The sequence below is a fragment of the Muscardinus avellanarius genome (assembly GCF_963383645.1).
Source record: "Muscardinus avellanarius genome assembly, chromosome: 11".
In the NCBI taxonomy this organism is placed as follows: domain Eukaryota; kingdom Metazoa; phylum Chordata; class Mammalia; order Rodentia; family Gliridae; genus Muscardinus; species Muscardinus avellanarius.
This window is the reverse complement of record NC_137797.1, coordinates 22,667,121-22,680,766: the sequence shown is the minus strand read 5'-3', so window position 1 is coordinate 22,680,766 and position 13,646 is coordinate 22,667,121. Positions and strand designations below refer to the sequence as shown.

The window sequence follows — 13,646 nt, the reverse complement described above, 5'->3', positions numbered from 1 at the left end:
ATAGGGCTGGATGTGGTGGCACACGCTTATAATTACAGTACTTGGGAGGCTGAGACGGGAGGATCACAGGTTCCCAGCCTGCCCCAGCAACACAAGACCCTCCAGAACTTGGTGAGACCCTGTTTAAAAATAAGCCGTAAAATAGCTGGGGCTAGAGGTACAACTAACTGTAGCTCAGAAGTACAGCGCCCTTGGGTTCAATCCCCAGTCTTACAAACAAATAAATAAGATAAAATAGGGCTGATGGCATGGCTCAGAGGTACAATGCCCCTGGGTTCATTCTCCAGTACCACATACAAAAAAACAGCAATTACATCTTGTCAGTTGCTTATATCAAAACTTTGAGCCAGGGGTGGTGCACACCTGTAATCCCAGTATTTAGAAGGCTGAGACAGGAGGATTGCAGGCTTGAGGCCAGCTTCAACAACTTAGTGAGACCCCTATTTCCAAACAAAAAGTAAAAAAGGCTTGCAATATAGCTCCAAGACAGAATGCCCCTGGGTTCAATTCCCAGTAACACACACACACAAAAAGAACACCACTGACGTTATCCATTACTGATTTTTCCATCTACATCTATGAGTCAATCCTGGCTACCTTCAAAATATATTTAGAAAGCTGGGCACGGTGCTACATGCTTGTAGTCTCAGTACTTGAGAGGCTGAGACAGGAGGATTGCAGGTTCGTGGCCAGCCTCAGCTGCTTAGTAAGGCCATCAGCAGCACAGTGAGACCCTGTTTCAAAATAATGAGTAGAAAATTGGGCTGAGGGTACAGCTCAGAGGTAGAATGCCCCTGGGTTTAATCCCCAGTACCAAATACTGTGTGTGTGTGTGTGTGTGTGTGTGTGTGTAGATATATAGAGTTATACAGACATGTAGATACATAGATACACAGATATGAAACTGACTATCTCAACAACTCCACTGGTACATCTGCTCTGGCAATCTCTCTCACTGGATAGTTCACCTCTTCACTGGCTGCCAGCATCTGCCCTTGTTCTATTTCCCTAAGGCCAGCACAGCAAGAGCTTTGGCTGAGTCTCCCAGTGGCTTCTGACCTCACTTAGGGTAAAAGGCAAAGTCATTACGAGGCCCCACGGCATCCGGCCTTTATTTGCTCTTTGATCTCTCATTCATTGACTCATTCGTCCTTCACTCTGTTTCATCTCTGTTAGAGGCCTTGATAGATTTTAAAATGACAGGTTTCCACTTCTGGACCTTTTGAATTTGCTATCACCTCTTCCAAGTTTCTTTTCAATCATTTCCTTCTCAATAAAGCCTTCCCAATCACCAGATTTAAAACTGCAAATAGTGCTCAAGAAACTCCAGTACATATATTCTCAAAAATTATTTAGTAATTCTACCATAAAAATAAAGCATGCAAATAATTAGCCTTTAAGTAATGATATGAAGTTATTATTTGAGAATATAATTTCTAACATGCTAATCTATGTTGTAACAATTACAGACCTCCCAGCAATCATCTCTGATTACATTGCTGAGGCTGTCCTCAAACCTTCCATCCTCCTGTCTCAGCCTCCTAAGTGTTTAGATTATAGGTGTGCATCACTCCCATACTCTGCTCGCTGTTCTCTCTCTCTCTCTCTCTCTCTCTCTCTCTCTCTCTCTCTCTCTCTCTCTTTTGGGGTGGTGGTGGTACTGGGGATTGAACCCAGAGGCATACTCTCTCTGAGTTACAGCCCCAGCCCTTTTTTTTATATTTAAACAGGGTCTAACTAGGTTGCTGATGCTGGCCTCAACCTTGCCATCCTCCTGTCTCAGTCTCCCAAGTACTGGCATTACAGCAGTGGGCCACCGTACCAAGTCACCTTTGGAATCCTTAAAATTCAAGATGACACTTCCATAAAAGACTCTCCAAATTCCCTCAATCCCATCATTCCTTGACACCATTGCTTTTTTTTTTTTTTTTTTCAGTACTGAGGATGAAACCCGAGGCACTCTATCTCTGAGCAACACCCTAGCCCAATTTTTTATTCGTTATTTTGAAACATGTTCTCTCTGAGTTGCAAAGGGCCTCACTAAGTAGCTGAGGCTGTCCGCAAACCGTGATCCTCCTGTCTCAGCCTCCTGAATGCTGGGATTACAAGTGTGCACCACCACGCCCAGCTCTCCATTGCTTTGACCTGTACAGTGTTTCCAGGGCTTTTCGAGCTCTTTCCTTTTGTCTCCAGGTCACCATCTGCTACTCTCCTCTCTTCTTTAAAGACCCATCATCCCACCAGGGTGTAGTGAGGCGGTCTAACCTCTAATCAGTTATAAAATCCTGCAGGCAAGCGCTCAACCCTTCCTCAGCTTTATAATGACTATTCTGAACGTTCAGCAGTCTTCTCAGGTCACCTGCTCTCTCTAATGGCCCCTTCCCCTTTGTTTACAGAAAGTGATGTTGAGGCCATCAAGTACTTTCTCCTTGGATCTGGCCTGGATCCAAACCCTTTCCAACTCTGGCTCTGAAAACATCAATATCCTGCAGTACATTAGTTTTCTACTTAAGTTACTCAGAGTCCATTTGGATACTCTACATTTCCACCCCAGAGAATGCTCCTGAGCGCTACACTCCAAAAACCAGGTTTCTTCACAGATAATATCCCTCTTTTATCTGAAATTTTTCATCAGCAGTCACTCCTTGTCTCAGGAATAAAGTTCATTTTCCTTTGCACAACAAGTGAGGCTGTTGGAAATCTAACTTGGTTCATCACCTATTACACACACCAAATGGAGCAGCAACCTTGACCAAAATAATTCTGTTCATATTCCTATCTTTACTGTACAACCCTTTGCTATTGCTAACTGATCTAGAAATAGGTGTAACTGGGCTACGCAGATTCTCTCTCCCAGAAATCTAAAACTTGACAGGAAAGATTAGACAATGGGAATTTTGAGAGATGGGCGAGCACCTGGAAGTTTTGGTTTTCAACTAGGAGAAAATTTGTCTCCCAGGAGACACTGGCAATGTCTAGAAGCGTTCAACATCTTATAGCCAGGCATGGTGGTGCACACTGATAATCCCAAGACCTGGGAGGCTGAGACAAGCGGATTGCAGTTTGGCAGCCAGCCTTGGCTACTTAGTGAGGCCCTCCACAACTTAGTGAGACCCTGTTTCAAAATAGAGAATAACCTGGGCATGGTGGCGCACGCTTGTAATCTCAGCGCTTGGGAGGCTGAGTGAGACAGGAGGATCGCACAAGTTCGAAGCCAGCCTCAGCTACTGAGTAAGGCTCTCAGCAACTTAGTGAGACCCTGTTTCCAAATAAAGTATAAAATAGATCTGGGAGTATATCCTGGAGGTAGAAAAGCCCCTGGGCTCCACCCTCACTGAAAAAGAAAAAAAATAGAGAATAAAAAATAGCATTGGGAGTGTAGCTGGAAGGCAGAATGCCCCTGGGTTCAATCCCTAGTACAGAAAAAATAAAAAATCCTACAATGCACAGAATAGACCTCTACAACAGACTATTATCTAGTCCAAAATGTCAACAGTACTGAGGTTGAAAAGCTGCCCTAAGAAGGCGGCTCAGGGAATCTTCTAAAGAGATTCTAGGAGCTGGTTGGTTTCTGCCCTTCTCTGTTCAGCGCTTCCTCTGATTCTGTGACCCACCCATAACTTTTTACTTAAACTGAGCAGGATTCTGTTGTTGGCAGACAAAATAAACTTAACTAGCAAAGTGCCCTAGCTTTATCACTTGATATGCATCTGTATACCTTAAACCAGTGTCTCAACCTCAAATCGACTGAATTTGAGCCAAAGAATTCTGTGGTACTAAGGATCAAACTCAGGGCCGAGCACATGCTAGGCAAGCACTCAGCAACTGAGCCACATCCACAGCGCTCACTGTAGGACACCTGGCGGCATCCCCGACCTCTACCCCACAGACACCTGGCGGCATCCCCGACCTCTACCCCACAGACGCCAGCAGCACCACCCCTCCATGACACGACAATCAAAGATGTCTGCAAAAATTGCTTAATGTCCCCTGAGGGACAAACTGCCCCGGGTTGACAACCATTGCTTTCAACTATACAAAGATTCAATGTAGCTGAGATGTATGTCTGCTCTGTCAAATCCCAGTGCCCAGAAAACCTTGCATAGCGCATGGTATGCCCTGAGGCTAAGGAAGCGAGGCGAGGGAAGCATTCACAGCTGCATCCTCCCTGCCCTTCAGATCTGGCTTAACTAAATACGTGCCCTCTTAGCCCTTATGTGCATACCCACACACACACACACACACACACACACCAAAACCAAAAGATAATAAAGATCTTAGGTGAAAAGGTAGCTCCTGCTCTTATTTCCTTTCTTATTTTTCTTACAATAAAACTTTATATTCCCTGGTGGACCTGTGCTGTTCTAGTTCTAAAGGTTCTGGGCAATTTCTCCTTCAAAGGCTTTCCTGATTCATTTTTTTTTTTTTAAATCTCACTCCTCTAACCTTCTCGCTGTAAATATACTCCCTGTCCTCCATTCAGATTTATCAAATAGACGCCGGGCGGGCGCACGCTTACAATCCCAGTGCTTGGGAGGTGGAGACAGGAGGATTGCACAGGTTCGAAGCCAGCCTTGCTGGCCTAAGAGACCCTGTTTCCAAATAAAATATAAAATAGGTCTGGGAGTGTAGCCTGGAGGTAGAAGGGTTTCCGGGAACCCCAGTACCACCAAAAAAAAAAAAAAAAAAAAAAAAACAGATTTATCAAATACAGAAACTTCTCACTAATACAAGAGATACCTGGAACACAAACTAAACAATTAGGCACAGAACAAGTACGTAGATTTATACTATATACTTCTCAAATATAGTAGTAGTTAGAAATATACTTGTACTATATACTTCTATACTTCTCACTTGTTACTACAAGAAATATACTATATTCTTCTAAAACACATGCTAGGGTTATACATCCAACCCTAATTATACACCCAACCCTATTTTTTTTTTTTTTTTTTTTTTGTACTGAGAGTAGAGTGGAACCCAGGAGCATTCTACCTCTAAGCTACATGCCAGCCCTAGTTTTTATTCTTTATTTTGAAACAGGGTCTCACTAAGTTGCTGAGGGCCTAAGTAGCTGAAGCTGGCCAAGAACCTGCGAACCTCCTTTCTCAGCCTTCCAAATGCTGGGATTACAGCATGTGCCACCATGCTCGGCTTCTCCCAGCCTTACTTTATTTTTTATTTGGAAACAGGATCTTGCTGGATGGCTAAGGGTCTCACTAAATTTGAGGCTGCTTCAAACCTGCAATCCTGCCCCATCCTCCCAAGCACTGGGATTACAGCTATGCAGCAACACACACCCAGTCACAATGTTAGTTTTCATCTTACAATTTCACTGTAATTTAATCTCAAGGGTCAGAAGGATCACTCTTTTTTATCCCTTGGTTCCTAGATAAATCTTCCTTCCCCGAAGATTGACTACTTTCTCCTTGTAAGAACTAGGTAATGTTCCTAGTTCTTCCTTTCTGGACCCAAAGGTCCCATGTTGATTTAATGATTCAATTAACCGATGCTGTCTAAATGACAAGAAAACTGATCATCTTCAAATGTGATAACATTTGTGGAATACATTCTTGCCTCAGCTAAAAAGAACAGCAATGTGAGGGAAGCTAGCCTAGCCATGCTATCCATTCAACACGAAGCTATTGTCTACTCTACACCAGCCCCAAAAGAAAGTCAGCCTTCATAAAGTTTACATTCGCCAGGCGTGGTGGCGCACGCTTGTAATCCCCGCGCTTGGGAGGCTGAGACAGGAGGATCGCGTAGGTTTGAAGCCAGCCTCGGCTACTTAGTGAGACCCTGTTTCAAAATAAAGTATAAAATAGGTCTGGGAGTATAGCCCGGAGGTAGAAAGCCCATGGGTTTCACCCCTAGTACTACAAAAAAAATAATAATAATAATAATAATAAAGTTTCCATTCATTCAAGCAGTGACATACAGTAAAAAATTCTGATAAAGACAGTGCTACAGAGAAAAATAATGCAAGCGAAAGGGATGAAATATAGGGGGTCACAATTTAAACTGTGTGGTCAGGAAAAGCCTTCGTTGAGAAGGTACCATAAACTGTATCCACAGGCCACATGAAATGTTTACTGTTAGAAAATCATGTTTTGAGTTAAACTGCATTAAATTGTATTCCAGACTAATAGATCAATACAGTGATCTTCTTGATAATGGGTAATCGAGAGAATTAAAATTGACCCAAATAATTTCAAAAGTTCATTCATACCTGAATAACTATAATTCACCACAGTATTATCGGCCGTACTTCACCTATTATGAATAGCTTTTGGATTTATCAATAACTATTTTTCTCAGGAAGATAAAATCAATATTATTCAGATCAATATAGTAATCAAATATATGAATCTGGTACTCTTCAGTCATCTAAATTAAGGATATTTTGAAATATGAAATAATCAAAAACACAAGTTATTAAAAACTCATCTCTATAAAAAAATCCTCCTTACTATTTACCACAAAGCTATGTGAAATCATACAGATTATAAACACTATAGACTTATTTCTGGCAATGTATGTATTGTCTATTTTATGAAATATGATATTACTCTTTTGTTCAATGTGGGGGAGGTACTGGAAACTGAACACACTACCTCTGAATTACACCGTCAGCCCTATTTTACTTTATTTAAAATTTTTATCTTTTGGTACTGCAGGTTGAACCCAGGAGTATTCTATTACCTCTGAGATACACCTCCAGCACTATTTTATTTTATATATATTTTTTATATTGAAATAAATTTTAAGTCAGCCCCGGTGGTATATACCTATAATTCCAGTACAGGAATGCTAAAATAGGAAGATCACAGGTTCAAAGCCAGCCTCAGCAATTTATCAAGATTATGTTTCAAAATAAAAAAAATACACAAGCCTATAATCCTAGTACTTGGGAGGCTGAAACAGGAGAATCCCAAGTACTATAATCCTAGTACGTGAGAGGTTGAGACCGGAGGATTGCAGTTCGCGGACAGCCTCAGCTACTTACTGAGGCCCTCCACAACTTAGTGAGACCGTGTTTCAAAATAAAGAATAAAAAATAGGGCAGGGATGTAGCTCAGAGGTCAAAGACCCCTGGGTTCCATCCTCAGACTCACAAAAATAAATAAATAAATAAATAAATAAATATGGTCTAGAAGTATAGCTTGGTAGTAGAATGCTCCTGGGTTCAATTCATCCCCAGACACACACACACACACACACACACACACACACACACACACACACACAGAAAATAGGTCTGGCAGTGAAGTTCAGAGAACACCCCTGGGTTCAATCCCTAGTACCAAAAAAAAAAAAAAAAACAGGGTCTTGCTAACTTACCTACACTGAATCTAAGCCTTTGATCCCTTAGTCTCAATGAGTGCTGGGATTACAACTGTGCACTGCTGCAGTCGGCTTTGTTTCTTCTCAAATGAACAAGAGATTTAAATGCTAATGCCCTAATGTACTGACTGATTAAATAAATTTTTCTAGGCATCTAGCATGGCATTAGCTATGTATCCTCTTTCTTGGGAGAATGGGAAAACGGGCATTTAAATCATTTTCTGGCTGGGCGTGGTGATGCATGTTTGTAATCCCAGTGTTTGGGAGGCTGAGACAGAAGAATTGCAAAGGTTCGAAGCCAGCTTCAGCTACTTAGTGAGGCTCTCAGCAACTTAGTGAGACCCTGTTGCCAAATAAAGTATAAAATAGGTCTGGGAATATAGGCCAGAGACAAAAAAGCTCCTGGATTCCATCCCTAGTAACACCAAAAAAAAACAAAACAAACAAACAAAAAAACAACATTTTCTGTAGTTCAGAAATTTCTTATGGAATGGGGCAGGCGAAAGGCTAGAGGGCATATGATGTCAGACTATACATAAATAATAAATTAAAAATAGATAAAACCTTCTTCCAGCTGGGTGTGTTGGTGCACACTTATAATCCCAGTACTTGAGAGGCTGAGACAGGAAGATCACTGCCTCAGCAAACAGGAAGCCTAGAGAGACCCTGTTTTGAAATTGTTTTTTTTTTAATTTTATTTTATTGGTGCACTGTATTCATACATCATAGTGGGATACAAACTTTTGTAGACATACATGCACACATCGCCCAGTCAGCCCCCACCCGATCCCCACCCCATTCTCTCCCCATCCCTCCTTCCCATGCTTGGCTTAGTGGTTGACATCTAGTATTATAGCAATTTATCCAAAATTAAAAATGATAATCTCACATAAGAGTTTCATTTGTCTGATACCAAGTGTTTGATGATTTAAAGATAGCATTTCAATATTTCTTTTTGCTTTCTTTCTTACTAGAGCATATTTTTTTCTGTTTTTTTAGGTGAAACTATCATATATTTATATATTTATTTTTCAGAAAAAAATCTATCCTAATATGGAATATGAATTCTAGATACCCAAAACGATCTTGAAAAAGAACAAAGCTAGAAGATATATATTTTCTGATTTCAAACCATATAAAGCTACAATAATTGAAACAGTGTAGTACTGTTCTAAAGGCAGATATATAGACCATTGGAGTTAAATACAAGCCTAGAGCTAAATTCTTCCCTATATTGTCAAGTTATTTTTGACAAGGTTTCCACGAACATTTGGTGGTGGAAATAATAATCTTTTAACTAAATATTGTTGAAAAATAATAATTACATGGAAAAGAATAAAATTGGACCTTTACCTAATCCCATATACAAGTATTAACTCAAAATAGATAAAAGACCTAAATATAAATCTTAAGACTATAAACTTTTAGGAGAAAATCTGGGTCATAAAACCTCACAACATTGAAATTGGCAGTGATTTCTTGGATATGATTTCAATGGCACAGGCAACAGAAGAATATACAAACTCCCTAAAAAATAAAAGAAAATATTGTATATCCAAAGACAATGTAAACAGAGTTAAAAGTTACTAATAGAATTGGATAAAATATTTCCAAATGCTATATCTGAAGGTATATTAATATTCCAACTAGAAATCCTAAAGATTAACAACAATAAAGGCAAACAATACAACTTAGAGATAGGTAAAAGACTAACATAAATAATGAATCTCCACAGATAACCAATCTTAGTTGTCTGTTGGATGGAAACTCTTGTTTCTCTGGTTCTGGTGAGTGTTACCTATTTCTTCTTTGTAGTTAATCTCTTTGAGTATTTTCTCTAGCGCTGGTTTTGAAGACATAAATTCCTTCAGTTTCTGTTTGTCATGGAAGCTTCTTATTTCTCCATCTAATTTCATAGAAAGTTTTGCTGGATAGGAAATTTTTGGCTGGAAGTTGTTTTCTTTCAGAGTTTGGAATATGTTACTCCAAGCCCTTCTGGCTCTCATGACTTGGTTTGGGAAGTCTGGAGTGATTCTAATTGGTTTGCCTCTGAATGTCAGTTGGCCCTTTGTTTTTGTTGCCTTTAAGATTCTCTGCTTGGCTTCCACATTGGTCATTTTGACAATTATATGGCGTGGGGATCCTCTTCTCCGATCCTGTCTAAAGGGAGTTCTATAAGTTTCCTGGATCTGTGTATCAACCTCTTGCTCTATATTTGGAAAATTTTCTGCTATTACTTCCTTGAAGAGATTGTTGATCCCTTTAGTTTCACTTTCTTTTCCCTCCTCTATTCCAATTATTCTTAGGTTAGCTCTCTTAAGATGGGCCCATATTTCTTCAATGTCAGATTCCTGCTGTTGGATATTTTTTTCTAGATTAGAAACTATGCATTCATTTTTGGATTGCTCATCTTCTAAGAGCGAGACTCTGTTCTCCATGTGGTCTAATCGGTTGTTTGTGCTTTGAATTGAGGCCTTTACTTCATTAATTGCATCCTTTATCTCTTTTTGGCTCTCTCTGAGTTCTTTTCGAAGCACCTCTATTATTTCTACAGTTATTTTCCTGATTTGATCTTCTAGAAATCTCTGATTTTCTGTTTTATCAGGTTCTGATGTTGTGGGGTTGTGCACATTCATTACTCCAGTGTTATTCCTCTTTCCCATGATTTCGGAGGTTTGTGCCTTCTCTGGGTTCTTCCCTTGGGTCACTATGGCTTCACTTAAGGTGCTCTGGATCTCGAGTCTGTATTATCTCAGACCCCACTACTCCTTTACTGGGTTGTATCACAGAGTCTCCGACCCAGGGAGTCGATAGAGGCTGCTTTAAACTATGGGGGGTGCCAGGTTGCACGTTCTCCTATGGTGTGATATCTCTGCCACCACCACTCCCTCACTGGGTCAAGTCCCAGGAGGCCCAATACTGCGATTTCTCCTCTGTGGCCCGCAATTTGACTCACTGTTCTTGAGTACGCAGATGTAGCTGTACTGGACTCGGTGAATTCACTGCTGCTGCCGCCGCCGGTGGCAATATGGCGCCTCGGCCATGAGGCTGGCGTATTTTTTCTTCTCTGGTTTTGATTTCCACTCTGAATCCCTGCAGCGTGTGCTGAGCTCAGCCACTGGGAGCTTTAAATGCTGTCTGCGCCGAAAGATCCCGCCTGGCTGTTCCACAGCAGCTCACCTGGCTTGCTGTAGCCGTCGGTTGAGTTCGCCGCTGCCGCCGGCAGTATGGCGCTGCTGCCGCGTCCTCGGGCTCGTGTGTCTCCTCTGTGGCCCTGAGCTCTGTTCTCAGTCCGCTTTCTCTCTGGAGCCTGGTGGTTTTTTTTGTTTTTCTGGTGATGGTGTTTTCTGGCTATGAAAGGCGCTCTTTTTGTGGTAATGGAGATTGGTTGTTAGCGGGACTCTTAAGCCCCGCTTTTCTCGGTCGCCATCTTCCCGGAAGTCCTTGAAATTGTTTTTTAAAAAAGGGCTGGGCGTGTAAATCAGAGGTAAAAGGCCCCTGGGTTCAATCCCCAGTAACACCCCCATACACACACACACACACACACACACACACACTCACACTTCTTTCCAAAATTAGTTTTGTAGTGATGTAAGACTTACTGGATTGAAGGGGGGGGACTCTACCTCTGAACTTTACCCCCATCCCTATTCATATTATATATATATAATTGGGGGGCTCTTCTTTGGGTTACTGGAGATTGAATGCAGGGTATTCTACTTGAGCTACACCCCCCAGCCCTATTTTTGTATTCTTTATTTTGAAACAGGGTCTCACTAAGTTGCAGAGGTGCTCACTAAGTAGTTGAGGCTGACTGTGAACCTGCAATCCTGTCTCAGCCCACCAAGTACTGGGATTACAAGCGTGTTCCACGACGCTGGGCTGTATTATTATTATTATTATTATTATTATTATTATTATTATTATACCCTCAGTCTAAGTTGCTGAAGGCCTGGCTAAATTGCTGAGGCTGACCTAGAACCTGGGATCCACCTGTCTCAGCCTCCCAAGAACTAGGATTACAGCCCTGAACCACAACCTCCGGCACATATATACAATTTTAAAAGAAATTTTCCAATTACTGATAATAGTAAGAAATGTGTATTTATAAGCCTTGTTAAATCGCTTCTCTAAGAAAAGTATACCATATCTATCTAATTCAATGTTATAAGACTGGAAAGTATTTGCTGAATCACGTAAGTATTGTTTTGGTTCTCCCAATATATCACCTACGGTATAAAACAATCTAAACAATCAAGAATTATGTTTGCTGTACAAGAACTGTCACGCCGGAGTCTCCTTTTAAAGTCAGTGAAAAGTAATCATAACAGAGAAGAGAAAGGGATCCCAACCAAGCGCTCTGAATTTCCTATTACCAACTTGGAACGAGATCCTACATTTAGCCTGTGTCTTGAGACAAATATGGAAGAAGCCACGAGCGGTAACAAACTGCCAGTTTCCTGAGTCATGTTACTGACTAAAACTGTTATGAAATGGAAAGAATGACATGTCAGAAGGTTTAATCACAAGGATGTGAACTCCCCGAAATTAAGGGTCTCGAATGCTACCAAAAAAAAAAAAAAAAAAAAAAAAGCAAAAAACGCTCTTTGGTAACAATGATGTAAGGGCTAAAACGACTCCAGGGAGAACTTGGCAAAGCTGAGAAGTCTGTATTTACCTAAAACAAATCCTAACAGTGCAAACAGGCACACCCTCTAGGGCATCGGAGCCGGCAACTGAGAACAACCACAAGGTTAACATTTCACAGGGGAGACAGCCTCCGCCGGGGAGCGCTCCCCGCTCCAGACGCCCGCGCTCCGCCGAGCATCTCTGCTCCACCGGGGGACGCCGAGCCCGGAGGCGCCCCCACCTCCACCAGGCTGTGCCGACGCCGGGTCGGAGCCAGCCCGCGCGGCGAGCCCACCGGGGCGCTGCACCTCGGGGATCCTGCTCGAGGCGCGACCTCTGACCCCGGGGTCGCCGGCCCCGAGGCCGCGGGCGGAGGCGGCGAGCGCGAGCTGGGCGGAGGCGGCCCGGGGCGCCCGAGATCCCCACTGACCTGGAGAGGTGCTTCAGGATCTGTTTCTTGATGAGCCCAGCCATGGTGCGGCGCCGCGCTCCGGCTGCTCCTCACCGCCGCCTCCGGTCCTGGCGGTCTCCTCCCTGTCCGGGATAACCCGGCCGGAGGAGAGGTGCCTGAGTGCTCACGCCCCGGAGAGACTCGAGGCCCCGGCCGAGGCCACAGCCACCGCCGCTGCCGCCGAAAACCCGGAGCATGACGCTCAGGCCGCCGCGGCCACCGCCAGCGCCATCTTGGCTGCAGCATCACCTAAGAGACGCGGGAGGGCGAGGGCGGGGCCGGCTCCGGCGAGCGCGGGGCGGGGCCAGCGCGGGGCGGGGCCGGCGCCGGAGGCTCAGGCCACGCCCCCAGGTCGCGCCCCCGGCCGCCGCCGACCTCAGGCTGCAGCTCTGACTCCAAGAACCTACAAGGGTTTTAATCCTCCCCTTCCCCGGTTCTTGTTTCTACCTCCGTCACTGAGTTTTCCTTCCACGTTCTACTTCTCTTTCATTTCCTCAAAACTTAACCATCTGCTCCACAGATTGCTTTGCTTTATTGGCCTATCCAGCTTTATTCACGTGCCTCCCTCGGTTTTTTTCTCTTTTACTAAGATCTTTCCCTTACCTAAATGCTGTAATTTAAGGTTTCCCCTGGTTATTCCGGTCCTAAGGGAAGTTAAAAGTTGACCACGTAGCCGGGCGTGGTGGCACATGCCTGTAATCCTTGGAAGGCTGAAACCGGAGGAGGATTCCAGGTTAGAGAAACAGCCTCCTCGGCAATTTAATTAGACCCTGGTTTTGTTTTTTGGTTTTTTGGTTTGTTTTGTTTTGTTTTTGTGACACTGGGGGTTGAACCCAGGGCCCTTCTACCTCTTAGCTACACCCCCCAGCCCTTTTTTTTTTTTTTTTTAACGGGTGTGGGGTTGGAACCCAGGGGCATTCGACTTCTGAGCTATACCCCTGCCCTATTTTTTGTTCTTTTATTCTTTATTTTGAAACAGGGTCTCACTAAGTTGCAGAGGGCCTCACTAAGTAGCTGAGGCTGTCCACGAACCACTATCCTCCAGTCTCAGCCTCCCGAATGGTGGGATTTAGAAGCGTGCACCACCACGCCCGACTCTGTTTTATTTTTATTTTAAAACAGGGTTTCACAAATTTGATGACAGTCCCACTACTTGCTGAGACTGTCCTCAAACCTGTGATCCTCTTGTCTCAGCCTCCCAAGTATTGCAGAGACTCTG

General features: G+C 43.2%; 1 protein-coding gene across 1 annotated transcript in view; it reads right to left on the bottom strand.

Moving 5' to 3' along the window:
* Positions 1–12,450, bottom strand: part of BLTP3B (bridge-like lipid transfer protein family member 3B) — a gene marked incomplete at both ends in the record, with an annotated part of 107,446 nt that extends 94,996 nt beyond the window's left edge. Inside the window, one exon of the mRNA XM_080706022.1 lies at positions 12,407–12,450. Within this exon, the coding sequence (XP_080562148.1) occupies positions 12,407–12,450 (44 nt within the window). The remainder of the gene's footprint in view (positions 1–12,406) is intronic.
* Positions 12,451–13,646: the final 1,196 nt, after the last annotated feature.